The sequence below is a fragment of the Tasmannia lanceolata genome, unplaced genomic scaffold, assembly GCF_043159265.1.
Source record: "Tasmannia lanceolata isolate RefF3 unplaced genomic scaffold, GAP_Taslan_0.1 ptg000015l, whole genome shotgun sequence".
In the NCBI taxonomy this organism is placed as follows: Eukaryota; Viridiplantae; Streptophyta; class Magnoliopsida; order Canellales; family Winteraceae; genus Tasmannia; species Tasmannia lanceolata.
The window spans coordinates 47061247-47086200 of record NW_027518692.1 but is presented as its reverse complement, the minus strand read 5'-3'; the positions used below and the strand labels follow the sequence as shown (position 1 = coordinate 47086200).

At 38.5% G+C, this 24954-nt stretch overlaps 1 protein-coding gene across 2 annotated transcripts; it reads left to right on the top strand.

Annotated features, from left to right (window-relative positions):
* Positions 1-6885: 6885 nt before the first annotated feature.
* Positions 6886-23860, top strand: LOC143891607 (Transducin/WD40 repeat-like superfamily protein). Of its 2 annotated transcripts, none has more exons than XR_013255409.1 (11): positions 6886-7104; positions 7390-7486; positions 9304-9365; positions 14423-14479; positions 16372-16431; positions 19948-20004; positions 20455-20497; positions 21062-21139; positions 21373-21702; positions 21787-21940; positions 23159-23860. XR_013255409.1 is itself a non-coding variant. In XM_077396132.1 (11 exons), exons 1-11 carry the CDS (start codon positions 7009-7011, stop codon positions 23246-23248), a joined length of 1137 nt encoding a protein of 378 aa, XP_077252247.1. In that variant the 5' UTR covers positions 6903-7008; the 3' UTR covers positions 23249-23860. The 2 variants fall into 2 exon arrangements, 1 of the variants encoding a protein (XP_077252247.1); XM_077396132.1 differs by having other exon boundaries at positions 6903-7104; positions 21373-21715.
* Positions 23861-24954: the final 1094 nt, after the last annotated feature.

Below are 24954 nucleotides of genomic sequence, written 5' to 3'. Positions count from 1 at the left end.
ACGGCAAGCTTTATGCGCAAACAGTCATTTAAGAGCTATAAATTTACATATAAGGCATTTAATGGAGAAATTTACGTGTAAGATATTAATTAGTTATAAATAAATCCACATTCATAAGTTATTTAATAGTTGAAGGGAACTTTAAATTTATAAGATTTTAAATATCCTCAAGGGTCACCCTATTTAATTTTTTCCCATTATCTATAGCATAGATAGGTTTCTTTTGACATGACTTGTCATTGGGTCCCTCTTTGAATATTTGAGCGTATACTGAATGACTATCCCGTTTGTGGTTATATGTAATGGGCCAATGGCTGCTACTTTTTTTTAAAACGGGTGAATCATTATTGTTTAACGGTGGCCAAGACCAAGACAGTCATGGGCCTAGCTCAAAAAGCAGTACAATAAAAGAGAGACGAACACAGACACAATCTCCTCAAGGGAAGCAAGGCAAAAACTCTAACTCGGCTCTTGTCACTAGTCCTGTGTGAGCAAGACAATCTGCCTTTTCGTTTGTCGTCCTCCTGACATGATGATAGCGCACCTGATAACCCTCAACCCGGTCTAAGATCTCATCAAAGAGTTCAGAAAATCTCCATGTGTGAGGAGATTGGCCTTCCAACCACCTAATGACATTTAGCGATTCTCCTTCCACTATAGGATTTTCCGTATTTCTTTCCAATATATGTCTAAATCCTTGAAGGGATCACCATCACTTCCGTTTCATTAGAATCTTTAATGCATATCGGACCTGAGAAAGCCCACTTTATGACATTATTATCATCTCTCAAAAGACCTTCTACACCTGAGGGCCTTGGGTTTTCCAAGCTTGATCCATCAAAATTTAACTTTAACCACCCAGGATCAGGGGTTCACCTAGAGGCCACTACCTCTTCGTTTTCCCTGATATTTCAAATCTCTTTCCAACATCTTTTAATGTTGAAGGCTGAATAAAAGGAGAACTCAGGGAGGGCTTTTGCCACATTTGTTTAATGATGGTTGAATATGCGAAGAGGCCATGTCAGTGGTACTACATATGTGCCGGCCTAGTGTCACGGAAAAACAATTCAGGACAAAACCGGTATTAAAATCCAAACTTACATCGTCTCGTTGCGTCTTGAGAAGTCGTCATTTGCAGCACCTTTGGTTGCCACTGGTGGTTGAGAGGGTTGGTTGGCCAAACTCTATAGGGAGAGTTGGCCCCGTGACCTGTTGACTCCTCCCCCGTTAGGCCTAGCAGGTGTGGGCCAGAACCTTGGTGGTTTGCCCATGGGTTGCAAGAGGACTTACTTGTGCATGGACGTACACAGTAGGAAATCATACTACAACTTGTGGGCATGCCCTAAGGGAGCTTTGGGTGTGGACTGTGAGCTATCAACGGGGATGCTCCAGTTTCTTTGGTCAAGGATGTGGGCTAAAGACACTGCATGTTGGGTTGGGTTCCCACATGCATTGCGCATACGGACCGGTGGAGGGGGCTATCTATATTGTTTGCCCTTCTGCACAACGGTACGTCTTGTGGGCAGGCCAATCTCTAGGTCTTCCATGAGTTCATGCCGGGGCAACTTCGGTTGCCCTCGCGAGGTGTACACCTTGCGGATCAGTCCATGAAGCATCTTGCTTCTTGGATGATCAAGCTCCAGCGCTTGGTGGATTGGTGTGTGGCATCGTCATGCCTCGTACTAGATGGACTTTGCATTGGGCCCCAAGGCCTTATGTTCGATATACTCGTGATGCAGGTTGATCATGAGTTTGGGTATCTAGAAGCGCATGTCAAGATCTGAGCCAAGTAGCCTATTAAAGAGCTTAGAGTTTGTGTGCACATTCGAAGCATCAAGGAGTGTTGGCGTGTAGGGCCTTTAAAGCCTTGCACGATTGAAGGCTTGCCCTAGTATTAGTGCATGTTGGGGCGCCGCACGGGTTATTCCGCTGCTCAAACATTTGGCCCGTGACACTAGGTTCAAAGAAAAAGTATTGTTTCAACGAAGCTCGGGCCCGACTCGGCCCATGTACAACCCTACATTAGATGCCTTGCTTTTAAGTGTTTGAATGCTATTTCTGTATCTTGGTATGAACAACTGATGCTATTTCGGCGTGACCATGTTTTGAAATCAGGCGAACTCACCATGTTTTACATTGTTTAACCACCTGTGAAAGGATATTACAATTACCAAGAAGCTCCAGCCAGTTGAAAACTGTAAGACAAGATGTGTTCACCACTTCACCCCATGATCAAAACATGGCCGTATGGTTATGAGTAGCCAAAAATTAATATCTCATATGGCCGCATTCTATGTAAGGTATATATTAGGGAGTATTAATTATTAAATATAGGTGTTGTCTATCATCCCAACCCCTTGCCCTTACTCCTGTGCTTCATCCAACTCTTTGTCTTTCCGAGCTCATATTTCCAATGTACAAGGTTCTATAAATTTTTGTCACTGGATAACGTTTCCTATGTACTGACATATAGTATATATTTATATATAGTTTGTACTTTGTACCGTGGTTTTAAATTTAGCCGAAATACTGAAATTTCAGATTTCGGCCGGGACCGAAATTCAAAACTGAATCCGAAATCTAATAATTTCGGCCGAAATTATAAGATATTCACCGAAATTTCCACCAAAACCGAAATTGCTACAGAAATTTCGCTTTCAGCTGAGGCCGAAACCTAAACAAAAATCAAAATTTCAAACCTTGCTTTGAACATCATTAATGTTCGTCTATATGTACTTTGATCAAAGTTTCCTAAAAAAGTTCTCTATTATACTCTATATCATTAGAATGTTATATAATGTATTAGAAATAACAGAGTATAAATTATCAACATAGGAATAATGTTGGTTCTTTGTCTAAGCAATAAGATATAAGAGAAAATAAATTTATGGAGCTTTAATTAATGGAGCCCCAACTCAACACTCAACTCAACAAAGCCTTTGTCCCAAACTAGTTGGGGTCGGCTAAATGAATTCGTTAGAAAAATTTCATGAAGAAGGTGAAAGAATCTACCCGGCTCTAATCCTGGCTATAGTTGGGTTCTTCTACATGGATCATTTTCTTCCATTCTATCCTATCCGAGGTCATGTTCTTTGTTATGTTCCTAGTTATCAAGTCTTTCCTCACTGTTTCTACCGAAGTTGTTTTCGGTCTACCCCTACCTCTTTTTACTCAATCAACTTGGCACGAGTCGCCTCTTCTCACTGGAGCATCCAAAGGCCTATGTTGGATATGTCCAAACTATCTTAAGCGGTGCTCTCTCATCTTCTCCTCAATTGGTGCCACCCTCACGTTTTTATGAATGTCTTCATTTTTAATTCTATCTAACCTTGTGTGACCGCACATCCATCCAAGCATTCGCATCTCCGCTACACTCATCTTATGCACATGCTGCTTCTTGGTGGCCTAACATTCTGACCCGTACAACATGGCTGGCCTCACAACTGTCTTATAAAACTTTCCCTTCAACTTGGTAGGGATTTTACTGTCACACAGAACTCCTAAGGCAAGCTTGCACTTCAACCAACCTGCTCTTATTCTATGGTTAACATCCTCTTCAATCTCTCATTCTTTATGTAGAATTGAACCAAGATACCAAAAGATATCCCTCTTAGGTACCTTCCGTCCAGTCATATTTACTACATCCTCGTCTCGCCTCTTTACATTACTAAAGTTGCACTCCATATACTCTGTCTTAGTCCTACTCAGTCTAAAACTTTTGGATTTTAAAGTAGTTTTCCATAACTCTAACTTGGCATTTACTCCTGCTTTAGTTTCGTCGATTAATACTATGTCATCTGCAAATAACATACACCATGGCACCTCATCTTGGATACCCTCCGTAAGCCCCAACTCTATATACTTTTTTTTAATAAAATACAATAAAATGCAAGAATGGAGGGTTAAGTGCATGTGTTTGCTAGATTATGATATGAGTTTAGCTTTTGTTACAATGTCATTTTAAATCATTTTGAATTTCTCAAATTTTTTACAATCAATGAACAAGAAAATGGCAAAATGTGTGAAATTCTTGTTTAATATAAAATATCGCATTTAATTCAAAAATTACGAGTATTTTTTAAATGTGCATAAAAATTTTGGAATTTAAAAAAAAAATCTATTTTTTAGAGAATTTTTTAAGTATTCATATGCCTAAAATTACAATGTTCAAATTCAACCATGTAGGGGATTAAACATGATAATTAGCAAAATCACCAAATGTCTGTTCTCATGTCAGAAAGTAGTTGTGGGTCTGCACTCTTGACTACATTCTCTCAATGATTTATCTTTAGTCACCACTTGGGAAAAAGTCCTCCCCAGTTTCAACTTGTACTCAGCTAGAGATATTAGGTGTTGCTGGAAGGAGATTATCGCTCCTAGCTGGGAACCCTCTGTCCTTGGTTGGCTCAAAATAAATTTGGATGGATCCAGTTTGGGCAACCCAGGCCCACAGGTATTGGAGGGCTCCTTAAGGATGAAAATGGTTATAGCAAGTTGTCCTTTTCCGGGCCAATCGGTATTAAGAATTCAAACGAGGCAGAAGTCAGAGCAATCCTTCAAGGTATTAGAATGTTGTCGGCTAGAGACACGGACAACCTTGTTGTGAAAGGAGATTCCCTCAACATCATCAGGTAGTTGGAAGGGGGACCTCCCTTTCCTTGAAGATTTTCTGAGATAGTTGATGAGATCCACGATTGAGTGGAAGGTCACTCCGTCCATTTCCATCTTGTTAGGAGATCGGCGAAAGGAAAGGCGGATCAGTTAGCCTCAGAGGGAGTTTCCCTTGCAGGTTTAGAGATCTTTGATTTTCTCCCTCCTTAGTATCAGGAGGCTTCTTTCTATTGGTGTTCTCTTTCTTTTTTTTGTATCTTCTATCTTTGTGTACTCTTTCTCGCCTTGGTCATGTGCATTTCTTCTCTAATAAATTTTGGGAAATGACAGATGCGCCCCTTTTCTTTACACAGGACATTCAACTGCAATGTACATGGCAATCAGATCCGTTGAATCCTTCCCATGTGAAGTACATCTGCCCCATGCAATCATAGATGCACTGTAGCTGGCTGTCCCAGGTAAAAAAAGGGGGCAGATATATCACTTCCCTAAATTTTTCATCATTAAAAAAAAAAAGGTACTTGTGGGCCTGCACTTACAGCTCATTTCACATTTGAAGCCATTGACAACCCTTCATGAGGGTGAGAATATCATTTACCATTATTTTTGCTTCTTGTTACCCCGAGGCAAATCAATGATTCCTCACACAATATCATTTTCCCAAGCGTTGAGCAATTAAAGAATGTAACAGTTGTCTACTACAGCCTCACTTATTCCCAAGTGTTGAGCAATTAAAGAATGCCATGGCTGGGATTTGAGAATCTTCTTTAGGGTAGAAAAACATCTTAGCTAGCATTCACATCAGGAATGCTAACCACTATTTGGTGTGCATATATACCTAGAGGAGAAAAATTAGAGGGTACATGCATTCTTGCACACAAGAGCACCAATTTATGGCGTACCTCGAGGAACAAAGGCAGGCAAGTAAAACAGTTCAAAGGTACGGGTAAAATTATATGGTGTCAGACACATGTAATTCAATGGGACTTGATATTTGATCCAACTAACGAATGCCAATGCATGGACACCATATAAAAATTCAAGGTACTATACACTAGCATAAACCAAGATGACTACCTCCATGGTGTGGACATTATGATCCTTGAATCCCAACAATCAATACTGGGCTCCACATGACACGTGTGAGTAATCCGAATGATTGATTTGGTAGAGCACAACAATATGGCACATGGTCCTAGTCCCATGCTGAATGGATACCCCATTTGGTTCCGTTTCTTTCATCGTAGAATGGGCGTAAATTTTTTCCATGTAAAATGGTTGCAAAATTTGTTGTACACTCATTTTATGTCGGCTCTGGTTCTTTCGACGTAAATTTGGGCGAAAAAACAAATTTTACACCCATTTTTTACACTTAAAAATGGGCACAAATTTTGTTTTAACCTCATATTACATCGAAGAGAAACGGGGAAGAAAAGGCGTGCATAAATTAACTTTTTTAGCTTTTCATCGAATAACCCTAAACGAGATTTAATAGATTAATGTACTAAGGCCAACTAATCAAGCTAAGGTGAATGGCAACGGGCTAAACTTGTATTTGTGGGACGGAAAATCATTCCACTAGATAAATTGCCGGTCACAAGGCATAAACACCCCCCCTCCCCCGCACCCCCAATACATTGATCAGTTGAGAAAATGCAATTATAGATGTTAAGTCACACTAAATCTAGTATTAGGGATACAAAATCTCCATATGGAGGGATCAACCGGATTTAATATGAGTTTGACCATGTGAGCCTCGTATCTAGAGAATTAGGGAGATGCTTTTTTTTTGCCCCTGTAGGATAATATAGACTAAAAACTGTAAAATACAAGAAACGTTTGTTGTTATTAAAAGGGGCATTCCGAGAATTGAACTCGGGACCTCTCGCACCCAAAGCGAGAATCATACAACTAGACCAAATGCCCAGCACATGCTTTTAAACCAGTGTTCAAAAACTCCTTGACTCGACAAGGAACTCCCCCGAGTTGACTCCTTTTTCCCTTAGCCGCGTTCCGCATTGCACCACATCCGCATTCCATGTTTTGCCCTACATAGTCATTAAACTCCTTCGACTCTCCCAAGTTATGACCGTGTCAACCTCGTCAACCGCATTCTTGGCCGCGTCCGCGTTGAGTCGACAAGGATTTTTCCTGGCCGCGTTCCGCGTCAAATCCGTGTTTTTAAACACTGTTTTAAACTAATTGATTATGAAATTTAATGAATTACTGGCGTAGGTTTGTTCATGGACATTCTCTGCAGGGCCGAAGGTAAACTATTAAGGTTGGTGACTCGGTATTGATTGTAGGACCCAATAGATGGATGGTTGAGATTGATCGTCAAATTGATGCAATTACGATTTTAATATCGAAGACATAAGCAGAAATGAAAACTTGAGGATGGAGAAGCCAAGACGATTGAAAGGGCACAAGGACTCCGTCACGTGCTGCATCGCGTCACGTGCCAGTCCTGGAATCCTCGTTTCAGCTGGCGAGGTAATTCTCACTCCTCTGCTTTTGAATTTTCTGCAGCTCAAGTACTCGGATTTTTATGTTTTCTTAAGTTATGCGAAATATTAGGGTTTCAAAGTTCTAGGTTTTTCTATAAATTGAGGGAAAAAAAATAAATTCCTGACTAATTGTTTTTCATGAGAAATGTTTTTTCTTGCAATCCAAAGAGGGCCTAAATGGAAATTTGACGAATTGCTCGGAATCTCGTTGAATTATGTACTATAATTTTGCTGATATTTCATAGATAATTTGACTATTTGATGAGAATAGGATGGTTGCATTTGCTGGTTTGATTTGCGCTGCAAAGATGTGTTATTTGCCATGGATGTGGGGAAAACGCCTATTTCATCTATATGTTTCAAAGCAGGTGAGTTTTGGTCCATCTTTAGATTATTTCAGGCTATGGTGTTCTTTATTGATTCAAAGAATAATTTTCTTATGTATGATTCTCAGTGTAAATTTTATCAATTTTCTCTGAGTTATTTTGCTGAAGGTCATTTAGGCTAGATTTATCTATTGCCATGCCTTCCTAAATATTTAGATGAAAGAGACGGTTTAGAACATTAAAAATTGAATACTATCATCCATATTCTTTACTTACTTAGGGTGCATTTGGATTTGCAATTTGGGTGATTTTAGATTGCAGTTATTGATAAAGGAAGAAAGAATTATAAGTAGTAGATATTTAACTGAGAATAATTTAGAAGAGAAGGGGATAGAAACCTGGATTTAAGATGATGGTCTCGAGTCTCAACATTCTTGTTTGCTTGATTGCTTCATTATGAGTTGGATGCATAGGAATCTGTAATGGAGTGCAAATATCATGTAATTTTTTTCCAAAATATACACTGGCCTCCAATGAAGTTAACATTGCTATATTTCCTAGTTTTGTTTTCTATGAATATAAAGCTAGCTCATGTAGCATGTGTGCATGTGACCGTGTATATGTTTATTGCTACCTTACATTAGAATTTAGTAGTATGATATATTTTCATTACCTTATTGATCCAAGACACATGCATTGATAAAAAAAAAACAAAGAAAGAAAAAAAGAATGAGAGTGCCAATTTTAGGCAAATGCAACTCAGCTCATATGGCATCAAACCACAGCAATTTCCAAACTCAACTCTAACAATGAACCTTTCTGGTTTGCTCCTTGTCAGCTATGGCATTTTGCTTCTTTGAAATGTGGGTCACATGAGTAAAGTGCTCACAAGATCAATAGTTTCATAGATCCCATAAAAGAGATATTCCACCCATTGAATTATTTTATCTTCTCTCGAAATCCATTTTTATCATGGAATATAAAATCCCCATCTAGGATAATTTCTGACCTTGGATAGGAGAGAATGGAAGAAAATGATCCATGTAGATGAACCCAACTAGTGTCAGGATTAGACTTAGTCAATTTGAGCTGGGTAGATCCTTTCACCTTCTTCATGAAAATTTTCTAAAGGATTCATTAGCCGACCCCAACTAGTTTGGGACAAAGGCTTAGTTGAGTTGAGCATCTAGGATAATTTCTCATGGCCTTGTTGCTCCTAGATCTTTTTTTTTTCTATTTCTTTTGGTTATGGCTAGTTATAATGTCCTGTCCATAAACCTAGACCGTGTTTTTCTGACTTTCTTTCTTAGTCATACATTCAATTAATATTAATATCCCATTTGAAACTCAATATTCTTACAACTGGAGCTCAGGTTTTGAGGATCTGAGTATTACTATTGTAATGTTGCTTTCCATGTTTCTTTTTTGTTTAATGGAACTGATACTATGAGATGCACTTGCATGAAACACCATATGCTTGGGCCCATGCTTGTGATGTCAGCATGAAACCATTCATCTAGTGGGTTTCCTCCTACAAATAGATATCGTAGCCCAAAAGTTGAACTCATTGAACATTCCTAACTACCTGGCTAGTGGTGATGACTATGTGCCATCGTTCATTCTTTTTATGACCATTCATTTGTCGGCCATCAATTGAATGGTTTGGAATTTGGATCACCTGGTGAATGCAATTCCGGCTAGATGAATGATCCCAATATCGCTGACATACCTTTGAGAAGTGTTTCATAAAAATGCATCTCATAGTATCATTCCCCTTTCGCTGTATATATATCGCTAGGTCTAAGTTATAAATAGGTAAGATTACTGAAGCTGTGTATAATAATTGTTTTCTATGCCAGGAAATGACGATGTTATCTATGCCTCCTCAGGAACTGAAGTCATGTGTTTCGATGTTCATCTGGTACACAGTTATCATTATGCATTGCAATTTTGTTTTTTTGTTTTTTAGTGTGGATTTTTTAATTGTTGATGAAGGGTATCATGTGTTGAGACTTGAGACCTTTATCTATTGTTATTGATTCATTGCCACATGTAGAGAATGAAAGATACACACACACAGATATATATATATATATATATGTGTGTGTGTGTGTGTGTGTGTGTGTGTGTGATGCTTAGAATACGTATTTAGATATATTTACACATAAAGATGTTGCTGTCTTAAAATCATGCAAAGGTCTTGCACATAATCTGGCAACACTATGAACAAGACATACTTGTGCATGTGATGGTCCCACATTTAGTAGTTTATATCTTTAGGTTATCGCGTGAAATGTGAATCTTCACATTTGGTGGAAATTAAACTAGGGATGGAGAGAATGGACAAAGGGGGGTCAAACCTTATATCATGCTTCTGGAATGCTATGCACGAGGTTAAAAAACCTCTTACAAAAACTCAATACCTCCCATTAACAAGCCCCAAAGAAATACAAATAACGAATGTTTGCTAATTGGTCATAGAATCTTTCAAATCCACTTAGGCCTAGAACCTTTATCCAAATTTTTAGAGATTGACGTGACCTCATAATCATTTTTTTTTGCATTGGTGATTGATTGTTTGCATGCCAATTTATGCATACTTATATTTGTTTTTATATTTTCCTTTTATCCATAAGATGTTATTATCATTGTTACCATTCAAAAAAGAAGAAGATGTTATTATCATTATTGCATGTTTTTCATGTTGAAAGTCATAAAGCTAGGACAATTTTTTTTTTTTTTTTTTGGAATGGTCATTAAGCTTGGACAATTAGCTAATTGACTGTGTAATTAGTTGACAATCTTTAATAGGTTGGATGGCCACTAACATAGCTAGACCAACCATAATTAGATGGGATGAGGTTGATTTCATGATGCTGATTAGCCGCATTGATTCGTTTGGAGGATGTTACCTGAAGCCCATGTATGTACAAGGAGGGGCTCTGATATTGTGATATGTGATCCAAGTCAATGCAAACCTTTTCTACATGGCGTATTTATGCGGAAACACACCTATTTAATGATTCTTCATGTTTATTGGAATTACACCACAATGTGTGTATCATACCACATGTGCTAGACACCAATACTTCTAGGTACATGATTGATCAATTGATCTCTGTTTCTCTTTTTCTTTTGAATGGTAGCAAAATTTTATTAATAGAGAGAAAGGGCGACTAAGGCGGTCAACCCAAAGAGAAACAAAGAAAAAGAAGAGCCAAGAAAAAGAAAAACAAGAACAAACAAGCAGCCCAAATTAAGGGGGCAAGAAATCAAATCACTCTAAGGCAAGCCTATCTACTCCATCTCTAGCCAAACCATCTGCTACACTGTTTGTCAATCTCTTGACATGATTGAAGGTTATTGAGGAACTTTCACTTTTATCAAGGATTTCATCAAAGAAACGAGCGAACCTCCACGGAGGAACAAGAGAGCCTCTAAGCCACTTAACAGTATTCAAGGAATCACCCTCCACAATCACTCGATTAAGGTCTACCTTTTCCAGCATCATAATTCCTTGATAAACCGCTCTGACTTTAGCTTCACTAGCATCAACTACTCCTGTAGGCCCTAAAAAAGCCCAGAAAACATCTCCCCTTTGGTCTCTTAGAACCCCCCAAATAACACTCAGATTCCCCGAGCTAGATCCATCAAAGTTCAATTTCCACATCTCATTCGCAGGGGGTTGCCAAGTTTGAATGATTGAGCTTTTTGGTTCCATGCTAAAGCAGATCAACCTCCAGCCTTCTCAAAGGTCATAGGTGGGAACAAAACGAAATAATGGAAGTCTTCTTGCCCAAGCTATAGTCAGCACTAAAATTCGAATGAAAAGGAAAAGAGGCGACTTGGCGATATCATCAAAGACTAGCATTCCTTTCCTTTCATAGAATTAGAACCCATAGAGTAGCTAAAAGACAGAGAGACCAAAGAACTTTTTATTTCTTCTTCCAAGGGATCCACGAGCAACTTTCAAACAGATCAAATCAACCTCCAATCTCCCTGTTCCTGGTATTGTGCAAGAAGCTAATCCATAGGTGACACTTGTGGCATTGACAACCATTAATTAGTTAAGAGGATAAGGTAATATCGATCACTACATAGGCAATGTTTCCTAGCACCAAACATTATTATAGAACAGTGGCAATAAAGCAGGTCACAAATTTCCTCGATTGCATCCACAATCTTCCACGTGTTGTAGCTCCTTTAACCCATCTAATAACACTTACGGAATCTCCTTCAATAATTAGTTTATGAAGCTGCCTATGGTACACGACACAAACTCCTCTAATAAGCGCTTGCACCACCACTTCATTGGAATCATTCTCTCAAATAGGCCCAAAGAAAGCCTAACTAAACTCTCTAGGAGTTCCTAAGAAGGCTTCCAAGTTCCAAAGGATGGGAGTCGATCCCACCCATGGAGACTTGCAGAGTTGATTGATGAGATCCACAACCAGGTCGAGGGTCACATGGTCCATTTCCAGCCTGTCCGGAGATCGACAAACGAAGAGGCGGACCGCCTAGCTTGGTCCTGAGTAGATAGGGTGAGTTTGGAGATTTTTGACTTTCTTCCTCTTTGAGTTTCTTTGTTTTCGGCGTACTATGTTGTTTTCTCTGTTCTTTTCTTGTAGCCCCGACCATCTTGGTTTCAGGCCCAGTTTCTTTTCCTTTTAATAAATATCTCATCTTTTAAAAAAGATAGAAGGCCCCCAACGGCAGTTGGGCCTGAGTTGCCAAGATTCAAACCATCAAAGCTTAACTTCAAAAAACTAAGAGCGGACAGGTCCCAACGAGCACACGGTGGTCCTTGCTACACCTGCCTGTTCTAATCTCCTCTCAAGCTATGTGAAAGGAAGTTTCAGATATCCCCACTAAAGCAAGGAAGGGTCATTGCCCAAAGGGCTACCATAGAGAGGAGATGTCTCTGGATACAGAGAACTCCTCCAGAAATCCCTTTAAAGATACCTCTTATTGTCTTTCCAGACCAACCATAGGCCCACCACAAAGAAAAGGCTCCAAATAATTGTACTCCTGATAGGCCACAGATCAAAGACCCAAGACTCAAAATGATCTAGTAAATGCCCATGAAGAACCCAAGTCACACCAATGATTTCAAGAATTAAATACTAAATCTCTCGCTTGAATCTGCAGTGGTGCAAAAGATGATTTATAGACTCGGCATCAGCTAAACATAGCACACAATGGTTCACAGTAACCATCTGTTTGTTGCGAAGATGATCCACGGTGACAATTTTTTCAAAGCACACCATCCACAAAGTGAGTTATTTGTTGGGAGCAGTGTTTAAAAACGCGGATGTGACGCGGAATGCGGACAAGAAAAATCCTTGTCAACTCGACGCGGACACGGCCAAGAACGCAGTTGACGCGGTCAATGTGGTCATAACTCGGGAGAGTCAAAGGAGTTTTTATTGACTCTAAAGGGCAAAATGCGGAACGCGGATGTGAACGACGCGGAACACGGATGTGAACGATGCGGAACGCGGCCAAGAAAAATCCTTGTCGACTCGGGCGAGTTCCTTGTCGTGTCAAGGAGTTTTTAAACACTGGTTGGGAGCTTCTAGCTCATAGCTTCATTCACCCCAGCGCGCAATTATCCGTACTAAGTAAACAAATATTCTACAAACTCGTTTTGGTGTATGCCACTTGGGTCTGGCAAATTAAGTAGAGTTGGGATGCTCCTATGTTGATTAGATGGAAATTTTGTACAATGCTCCCAAGTAGTGAAAGCAATTCGTTCCCACAATTCTCACTTGTAAGTCTCACCAAAATATTATAAGTGTTAAGAAACTGGTTGTAATTTCATATAATGTAGTGCTTTATTCATAAATGACAAAACAATATTACTTGAAGAGGAAGGATGTTTTGGTCAATGTAATGTATAGAGATTTTGGGGCACTATCTGAATTATGGACAGTTCCAATTTAAATGCAAGAAGTGAGCTTGTTCTTGATTCCATCTTAGATTGGAATACGAAGCGTAGATGTAGTTTATGGAAGCACGTCTAAGTTTCTCCTCCTTTGTCCCTCTCTCTCTCTCTCTTATGGATGAAAATCTTAAATCTCTCTCCCTCTAACGTCTTCCTAATCTCTCCTCTAGTTATTCAACTTTGATCCTGGCTTGAGATATGTAGTGGTATAAAGCCACAACCACCCAAGAAGTGCACATACAAATCCCACCTGCCTGGTTTGAGAATCTAGATGTTTTTTTAAAGAAAAATACGCTTCCCCACAATCTGCTCCAATTAACACGAATTACATCTATGAAGTTTCCTACAAGTCGATTCTTTCTAAAAAAGTGCTATGCTGCTCATAATACTCGAGGAAAAGTTCCATTTTACCAATGTTATTTAGTCAATGAGGACTACCAGTGTGCATTTTTGAGCTGATATTATCTCGAATCTGTAGGGAACCATGTTAAGCCCCCAAAGCAAAAGATGTGCCTCTTGGGAGTTAACGGTTGAAGAATCGTGTATCCAGTTGCCCATTCGCCTGAATCTTCACCAGATTTGGTAAATGCAAAGGACAGAGAGTTTTAATAGTTTTTGGCAAACAACAAATTCCATTAGTGCTTCTATTTAACTCCTTTGTGTCCATTCCTTTCTCAACACAACCCTTCTCTCTTGGCAAGAGCCATAAGAATTTGCTTCATTATTAGCCAATACAATATGTTCTGCTGATATATGTTGAGTTTTTCAGTCAACAAATACGAGACATCCATATATTTTCATTGGTTATAAAATCTCATGAATACCAGCATATATTGGCTGTAAGCACATTCTTTTACTACATTTCATTGTTTTCTCTAAAATCATCAATGGGCATTGATGTTGTCCCTGATGTTGGTAACTAAGGTCCACATTTATATGCTATCTTGATTTTGTTGCTAGATAAGATGCTTCTTTTCCATATATTAGTTTGTTAATCTTAGTCACTGATTTATTGGTACTGTTTTGTCTTGAAGGCATCTTCTTGGAAGCCATTGGAAAGTTACAACTATAACAAAGAGGAGATAAACCAGGTATATTTTATTGACTGAGCAATTCCTTTAATTTTTCTGACGATGTTTCACCTAGTTTAAACTTATAATGGGCACTAGGAAATGCATTAGACTATTTCCAGTTTTTTTTCCCTTTTCGTGTTTCCCAATATTAACTATATGCTTTTCTCCATTTCATTTACGCTATATTGTTATCTTTCAAATTTCAATGTTGGTTGTTCATATATTAGACGCACGCTCTTTGAGATAGAACATCTGGAGAACTAGGGGTTAAACACAAATGCGGCCATGTAATACCAATGTGCCCATTGGGTTCATGAAAAATCAGAAACAATAAATGAGAGGATCAACCTAATCTGAAGGCTTGATTGGGCAGCATATACTTTTATATCCTCTTTCAAATTTCTTTTTCCAAATATGAGTTCAAAATTCACATGCTTGGCAAAAATGAAATGGCCGCCCACCCTAATGTGTTTTACCTGCTTGTGACTATAGAACTGGACCGCATTTGGAATGCCATATGACTGGGGTTGACTCCAATATGAGTTAAGAGGATGTTGGGTAAAAGCCAAGTTTGGTTAATGAGCCACAATGCCACAAAATCTTACTACATTAGCAGACATTGAATAATGTTCTTCTGATATGGTTGATTTGGAGACCAGTGGTGGCTACTTTCATTATTTATGCAAGACATGGTCGAAGAATGGGTGAAGCTAGTAGAAAAACTGTCATCCAGTTTGTTCAGAATGCTCATTTTTTTATTTGAATATTAATCAGAATGCTCATGGAGCCCAAGGAATCCTGGGAAAGCTGAATAAAAAAGGGCGGCCCAGTGCATGAGGCTCTCGCCATTGCGGGGTCTGGGGAGGGCTAGATGTACGCAGCCTTACCCCTGCTTTGCAGAGAGGCTGTTTCCGTGACAGGGAAAGCTGAATAAGACCACCAAAAAGAAAAAGAAAAGAAAAGAAAAGAAAATGTTTTAGATCTAATAGTCAATTGTAACATATTCTATTACATCCTAAATTGTTGCTGGAGGCAATTTGAGGAGAAAGTTTGCTGTATCTTCTCCATATACAGCAATAATATATTGCGAGGAATTGTCAAGAGCAAATTACTGGGTAGCACAAATAATGGCATACTGACCAACCATTGGGTGCTTGTCCAAGCCCCCAGAATGATAAAGAATGAAGATATACATTCTGACCACGACATTGCGAAGGGACACATTTTCCGCACTTCTGAATGTTCCCTATGGTGACAGTGGTTGTCTTCTTGTTCTTATTTTTTGTTTTTAATGCAAGGGTCCATTTCCATCTTGCATGTTCTTTTCTCTTGAGTTCATTTCAAGTGAACTTATATGGTACTCAGAAAAATAGGCAGGCAAAAGTATGTGTCAACCACTTTTAGTGATTAAACTATTAGTTTGTTGTATATGTTATGCAGTGATATTTGTGGTTGCTGACTCATACTTCATGTAGATTTTATTTATTTAAAATGATGAATTGTAAGTTCATGACATGATCAATTTTTGTATAGTATTGTTGTCAAGCTGGTAAAAAAGTTGTTATGTAGTTGAAATGCTCTTAAAAGCTAACCGTTTTTTTAGTTTGTTGATGTGATTGATTGTCGCACTACAATCTAAACCAAAATTAGTTTTTTTTTTTTTTTAAAGGACAATGAAAACCAAAAATCAGTTTGGCAGTACTTTTACACTATTAATTCCGTTACTAAAATGCATTTACTATTGAAGTAAGCATTGCACTTTACTTTATCCTCATTGAGATCTTTTCAAATCAGTCACTTTAGTTTAGATGCATGCCTAGTTGCTATCATAGCTCTCATAATTTGTTGGAAACACTGTCTTATCTGCTTAAAGTTTATGAATTCTGAACATTCTTTTTCATCATTTTCAGATTGCTTTCAGCTCTAAGTCGCCTTTTCTTGCTGCTGCAGATGATAGTGGTGATGTGAAGGTATCAATAATTGCTTGAGTGCACTTGGATGTTAAGTTTTCTATTGGTAAAGTCAATGCTACAGTTCAATTCACTATTGATAACTATCTTGAGTTGTTTGGACCTTTCGTATTCATAAGTATAACACAATAAAACTAAAATCCTTAAGTGTATTTCACTTTGTTTGACCACACGTTCTTCTTTATGATCTTTTTGAAGGACTTCCTTCTTGCCCAATGGAGTTGTTAATCTAAGATTTTTCATGTTTCAATGGATTTTTCTCTTGCATAGTTTGATATTGAGCTATAATCAGTGTTTAAAAACGTGGATGTGGCACAGAACGCGGCCGAGGAAAATCCTAGTCGACTCAGCATGTTGTGTTCGAGTAATTGGTTGACGCGGCTGAGTACTCGGTTGACGCAGTCATAATTCGAGAGAGTCAAAGAAGTTTTTATTGACTGTGTAAGGCAAAACACAGAACGCGGATGCAGCGCAACGCCGAACTCGACCAAGGTAGAAAGGAGTCGACTCGGGGGAGTTGACACTGACGCGGTGGAGTTTTAAACCTATGGCTATAATGTCTTATACAACAACTCATCATGGTAGCATGGCTACCATTTGATGTAGGGGCCAAACTTCAGTTTTAATCAGCCCTTCATATTGGTAAGTGAATGTAATATGAAGCGTAGTTTTAAATTTAGGTGGAAATTTAAAAAAAAATGAAATATAGTGTAAGAGCATTCATTGACTAATGAACTTGGTAGCATGCAAATCTCTTGAAGATTGGATGAGTGGCAGGAAATCCAGACATCCTCTTACCTTTGTACCATGAAAGAACAAGAATATTTTTCGTCAGCATACAGTGATTAGACTCTGAGCATCAAGTGGTCATGAAAGCCCCACTTTTTATATTTCGATGTTGCATTTTATATTCCTTAATATTGTGCTGCATTGTTCATTCCTTAATATTGTATTGCTTATAACAAACTGCATTCTATAATTTAAAGAGTATGTAATGGAAAATCATCATTTATGTACACATTATTGGAACTGTTGTTCACTTTTCCAACTTTTAATTAAGCTTATATGGGAGATTCCTTACTACTTTTTCAGAAACTGCAGTTCCCGACCGTTGAAGAACGTAAGTTACAGAGGGCTCTATCTACGAATTATATTTATGTTCATTAGAGTTCTTATTTCTTGTTAATATGATGGAGCAAATCATTGGATGGCCCAAATGGCATACATGTAATTACTTTATTAAAAGTACGGTATGGCCATGAGTGGGCCCACCATTTTATGGTCATGAGTGGGCCCCCCATCTCCACCCAAATCCATGCATAGGGTGGGTCCCACCATTTTATCTCATGCTTTGATGGGGTGGGCCCCGTAATCTCCACCCGAGTCCATGCATGGGGTGGGGGCCATTATTTTACAGTTTACACCCACGCCTAGCATGGGCCAAGAACGCTAGTGTGTGTATGATGGATTTGTGGGACTGGGAGCAAATGCACACACAAAATTTCTTTTCTTTTCTTCCTTTTCTCTTTAGCTTCTTTTTTCATATGCTCAAGTAACGATGGTGATGCTCTAATGTTAACAAGGCATTAAAGCGTGATCCAAGGCATGGAATATGATCTCGCTCTCTTCCCTTGTCTTAAGGATATTAACTTTCTCTGCTATCGAAGTCGTTGAGACCATAAATATGATTACCTTCTCCAATATCGAAGTTGTACGTCTCTAGTGTCTCCTCAATAGTTACGAATTATGTATCTACTTTTTGATAGCGTTGTTCCCTCACTAGAGTTCTCAGATCCTACCTCTGTCATGACGAAACAATTACAAGTTTATACAAGGCAGACATTACGAACTTGGACTCAACCACCTCCAAAATTGCCAACTTTGTATATCATGCGAACAATGGTACTTCTTTGAGTATCCTTATTGCTATTCATAGAGGCAAATGATTATGTGTCCAAAAGTTCCAGCACTTTCTGGCCGGAATAGTGGGTTTCGCCCATTCCCCCTGGAATTCCAGATTCAACCGGAATTCCGGCCGGAACAACCAGAACGGACCGGAACGGAAAATATAGGCATTCCGTTCCGGAATTCCGGTGCGTTCCGGCCGGAACAGAACGGAATTGATAACTTAGACTTGGACGCATAATCAAGATGCCGGTTAAGAGCATGCATTGGTTGCTCATAGTGAGAATACAGAAGGAAGGTCATCCAATAGGGAATCCAAAAATGGTAGGTTGAGATCCAGAGTTGACAGGAAAGGCTTGCAAGGGTTACAATCACACTAGGCGGTCAATAGGGGAGAGGAAAAGAGGAAAATTTCTATTTCCTCATTGTTTTTGTTCCCTACGAGGATGGCCTGGAAGAAGGAGAAAAAAGAAAGAAAATACAACTAGAAATCACTAAAAATATATACAAAACTTTCACCAGGTAAATGATAGAATTAGTAAAAAAAAGGAAAAAGTCCCACTCCTTCCATGTGCTGTCCGATGCAAACAAGGAAAGTTCTGTGTGTTAGAATTTTGGACAAGATAGTTGCATATGCATTACATTCACTATTTTTTTATTATCATTCAGCAAAAAAGAAAAATGCATTCACTATTATGCGGTGATTAGACTAAATGGCTGAAAAGATGGTTTACATGCTACCTTTATATCAAGGTTTTAAATGCCAGTTTTGGTGTCGATTTCGGGCATCACCGAAACCGAAATATTTTGGTTTCTGTGGAAATTTCGGTCGAAATCATATAATTTTTTACAATTTTCAGTTTTTTTAAAATTTCCACCAAATTTGGAATGCCATATGACTGTGTTTTACCATAAGTGTAGTTATAAGCACTACAATATTAAGGAATGAACAATACAGCACAATATTAAGGAATATAAAATGCAACATCAAAATATAAAACGTGGGGCTTTCATGACCACTTGATGCTCAGAATCTAATCATTGTATGCTGACGAAAAATATTCTTGTTCTTTCATGGTACAAAGGTTAGAGGATGTCTAGATTTCCTGCCACTCATCCAATCTTCAACAGATTTGCATGCTACCAAGTTCATTAGTCAATGAATGCTTACGCTATATTTTGTTATTGATGATATATCGCTTTCTAATGTTTCTGTTTCTGTTCTGATGTCATATTTTCTTGGTTAAATGCATGGCAAGCAAAATTGTTTGAATTCTATGTATTTCATGTTTAACGCTATTTAGTGATTCTCTTTATATGATATTTGGTTTTGTTCCAGATTGTAAACAACTTTTGTGCATTCTTTTAGTTCTTGTGATACCTGTTTCGAGTTCACCAATACCTTGTATCAATGTCACTTTTAGGTTTGACCTAGTTTGTAGTTCTCTCCAGATACAGATATCGAGTAACATGAGTTTGTGTTCATATTGCTTCTCCATGATTTTTCTTTTTCTTTTTCTTTTACTTGGGACATTTAAAGTTGCATTTCTTGGGTATTTGGTTGTATAATTGTTCCTGTGAGTGGGGTTTTGAGTTTGTCGTCTTTTGCAGATCATTGACACACGCCAGCAATGTCTTTACAAAACATTAAGAGCTGCCCATACAAGTGTATCCTTTTTCAATATTTTAGATATGATCTCTTCTTCTCTGAATATCTTTTGGTGAAATGCTAGCAGGTTTGTATTTATTTATCGTATACTGTCTCATGCAACTTTAGAGATTATGATTAATCAAAAGAAATTTCTGCAGTATTTTTTGTTTTGTTTTGTTTTGTTTTTTTGTTTTTTGGTGTGTGTGTGTGTGTGTGTGGGGGGGGGGGGGGGGGGGGGGGGTGTGGTGGTTTGATTTGGGTTCTGAACACTTTTAAAATTTCCACTATGTAATGTATTTATTGAAATCTTTCCCGTAAATGCGGTTAAGTGACTTCATGTTTTATAATTCTTCATCTGTTCTTCAGATCAAACTTTTATATGGTTTGAGTGGTGGTCATTGTTCTCTTCTTTCTGCCTCTGGTGTTGCCCAATTTAAACATGGTACCCCTTGACTATAACGTCCTAGATTTGTAGCAGTGTGCAATTTGTTCCTTGGAGGCCTTGGGAAGGTAGGTACTGTTTAATATTTACTCATTCTCATTGAAATTCATAATATTTGTTTAATTACAGCCGTAGTCTCACTAAATTGTGCAAAACATGAGTAAAGGAATCTAAATTAGCAACTGGAATAAGACAAACCTACCCCTATAATAACATGTAACAACTAAACACACAAACTCCATTCGTGGAGTGAGGCAGGCTGACGCCCTTCTGAAAATGAATTTCCCGATGCATGATGTAGCCCCCTCTTCTGCCTGTCAAAGAGGAGAGGAATCATGTGCATGCCCTCGCGAAACTTATTCTTTTTTGTCTAATGTAATTTTTTAGCTGCTATTGGGAAATACTTCCTGGTAGGAGTATGCTGAATTATTGATGGATATGTAAATTTAATTTCGGGTTCTCTTGAACTTTCCTATTACCAATTTGGAATTGTCTGTGATACTGGAAGTTGGATCAAATCTATCTACTTTGTGCCTGTTGTGCTTCAATCCCATGTCATAATAGTTACTGTATGGTGGGCGGACTTGTTTTCCTTTTTATTCAATATGCCTAACTTGGAACGCTTTTGGCAGTCATTACTGGTGGCCTGGATGCGAAACTTGTGATGTGGGACTTCTCTAGGGGGCATCCATACAAAGTTGTGGATTATGGTAATTACATGCTACTCGCTGTTAAATTTTTTTGCTTTTCTTCTTTTAGCATGTTGATTCAACTCTAATATGAATTAAATGAAATTGGGTGGACTATGTTGTCTTGGGAAGCTCCACAGGTTTTTAGTTTTAAGATGCCAATGTTCATATTTAGGATGCTCAAATACAAGGTTTTGGTGATGTTCCTTTCATATGTTTAGTAAGTACCCTTTCGTCTTCTCAATTCACTGCAGGGATACCTGACATGGACAGTTGTGAGTCTTCTATTAGCCCAGGAAAATGTTTCAACCCCGCTTTTGTTCATGCCATAGCAGTTCCTGAATTGGATATGTTGGATAGATCTGGCAAAGTATGTGCCGTGGCGAGGGGTGACGGTGTTGTTGACGTGATTGATATTAAATCTGAGCCGTCTGTTATTAAGTCTAGAAGTTCCTCATGGCCCAAGAAGGGATCTCAGTCAAGATGTAGGGACAGTACAAATTCACTGGCAAATACCTCAACCCTTGATCATAGCCAAGGAAAGAGGTTGCACTTGGATTATGCTTTGGGAGGGCATACTGCTGGTGTGTCTTGCGTGTAAGTAGCTAATATTTTATGTGGTGTTAGGGTTGCAACTCACTTCTCTAAGGCATTTCTCATTCATTCAGGGCCTTTTCGTTATTTGGGGAGAGAGGGAAGTTTATCATTTCTGGTGGGAATGATGCATCTGTGAAGGTGTGGGATTGGTCTAAACATCATGATTCTGGACAAAACAGCTGCAATGGTGATCTTCTATGCCAAAGCATTAACATGAGCAAAAAGGTGAGTCTTTCTTTGTTATTTTCCGTGAAATCATTTTCTTTGATCTCTTATTTCACAAACCAACGGGTTTTGCATGATATATGATGTGTCGACTTGTACTGGCAATACGTTTTCTTTTTACTCGAAACAAAATTTTATGGGAAGTCTTCTTTTAAGTAGTAAGTGGGAACTGACAATAATAGGAAAAAGACTGTTTCGTATAGTAAGATAAGTGCAATGAATTGATAGAGAAATGATGTGGTCTCGTTTAGCGCCCATCTCTAACCATGTGGTCTTATGAATAATGAATGTGGCTGAACTTGAGCAGAGGTTTTTATGTGCCTGCGAAAACAATTTGGGAGGTTTGTCTTTGTAATATATGATTGTATGCTCCGCACAATGGTCATTGCTAATGATTTATCCTAATGTTTAACTGTTGTGTTGGTAGTTGACACCACTAACTGGTTTTGTCCAAAACATTGGCTACCAGGTAAATGGCTTGCAGTCTTGTAATACTTATTCCAGATTTGTAAATCATAATTCATTATACAATAATACAAATGATCTACACGTATTTGTAAAATTTATTTGCATGAAATGTTGATAAAATAAGCCACAATCATTCCAGATGGATTCCGTGATACTGTTTTAATTGCGTATTATGACTATTAATAAAAATAGAATTTGTGATACATGTGCTACGGAGCTCATTGCGAAAACCCATCTTAGTCTGGTCTCCTCAACAGCAGTGTATAGCGACTAAACGGTCATCTTGTATTTTGCAAGTTATTTCTTTGTTTGTATGCCTTCTCCATAAGCCATAAGCTAAGGTAATTGGCATTTCAAGGTAATTTTGATGTCTTAAGATGCAAATTTAAATTTCAGGTTCTACAAAAGTTGTTATATGCATTTAACACTTGAAAGAAAGAACTCTTTTTTTTTTTGTTGAGAAAATGTAATATTTTTTTTAAGGAGAAAAAGCAAATACACTTAAAAGAACTCTTAATTCATGATTGAACGAATACATCAGTGTTAGCTCGGCACACGAATACCTGTCCAGAGACCATACCCTTATTCTTTGCACGGGTATCTGCTGTAGAAATGGTGACCAATGCATCCGACTCTGTCTCATATTTTGAATAATTTTTGTGTTGGATTGCCTGTTTATGCTACATTTATCTTCACCTCGTGCATAAAATGTGGATCCGCCCCTTCTGATTCATTTTCTCACTTTTGCAGGTCAATTGGCTCTGTACCACTCCAGCTGATTCAGAAAACCTAGTTGTGTGTGACACATCCAAAGTAGTGAAGGTTTATACTGTTCAATAGATTGATATGGCACCAGTCCAAAGTGTTTATCATGCTGAAAATCTTCAAATATGGAAGGAGCTTTCGTTCTTAGGCCGGCTGTGTCCATTCAGAGACTAGCATCCATTGGACTGAAGCTTCTCTGACATAATTGAGAGATAAACAATGGTAATTGATCATTCTCATCCTTTGCTCACACTGTCAGCTTGACAGTTGTTGTTTTCTCACTGCCATTAATCCAGCGAGTGGATGCTTGCCATGTGTACACATGCAATAGGTGTGTACCCTGGCCCAATATCTATTGAGATTTGTATTTAGAGATTTTATATGATGTGTGCACTTGAATCCACTATTTTTCAGAAAGTACAGCAGGGCCCATTTCTTAGGATAATCAAAACCATTCATTTGATGGGCCACAACGTAAATAGGCCTTACCCCTTTAATCATCTCCACAGGATGATCCTAGCCCTGTGCTCTAATGAAACTGTATATTATAGAAACCTCTACTGATTGGGCCACAACCTCTAGTCTGGTTGCACAAAATCCCAGCAGCTGTCAGAATTTTGGTTGGATTTGGGATGCCATTCCTTGTTTGGTTTCAATATTGCATTGAACTCCCTGGAGATTCCCCGAGATGTCTCTTAGGTAATTATTGGGATTGGTACTCTCTCTATTGGTAATGATAATGACACTCTCTACTTATTCCACTACTCACCGAGTCTATGTCGCACAACCAAACACTACTTGCCACTAACTGTTTCACGTCCGACTGAGTGTTGCCTGGAAATTCAGCTATTCACTTTTTTGATAACCGCACTACTCACTTTGTTGACAAAATCCAAAACAAACGAGACCTTAACAGACTAGCTAGCTTAATCGGTAAACCTCTCTGTATTTCTCTGATAAGAAAGTCATTGGAGGAACTGAATTTTGTTATGCTTCGATATGTGTGAAGGAAGCTAGGGATTAGATTCTGTTGCTAGCAAAACTGAAAAGGCCGGGTGCCTGCGTGCATCCCTAGGGACTAGTCCCGCCCCACGAAGTGGGGTGGGGATACCCTATGGCATCAGAAGAAGAAAAAAAAAAAAAAAAACTGGAAAGGCCCTATTCTCCAGCAATTTAATGCTCCAAACCATTCATTTACTAGGCCCTCTATAATGAATATATGTCATGGACCAATCATCTCATGTATGGGGCAATCTTAATTTGGGTTTCTCAGGCAATTGTAGTGTTATTTTTAAACTATCAAAGCCATGATTTGTATATAATTATATGAAATTTGTTAGGCAATTTCACGGAAAGCCATTTTGTGGCTCACTTTTGCATGGGAGAACAGCCACCTTGGATAAGACAGTATCTGCTAAAAAGTGAGCCTGTGGCTGTTCTCTCTTGCAAAAGTGACCTGCAAAATGGCTTTCCGCAAAATTTTCTAGCAAATCCTAATTATATCTATCTTGAAATACTTTTGCATGTAAGATTATATGCAAACAGTTTATAGATGTGTCCAAAGAGGCCCTACGCTGGCACCTTCTCGCATGTACATGGGTGTGGGCACCTGTAGTTTCAAAACTACACCGTGTAATTGTCAAACTCCAGCAACTCTATTTTACCTTGGTTTCTTTCTTGTTTGATTCTCTGTTTTGTCTGACAAAGAATTAAAATTCCTTTGATTTTGATTGCCCATGTTATGACATAAGATTGCATCAACCAACCATTCACCCGTGCAA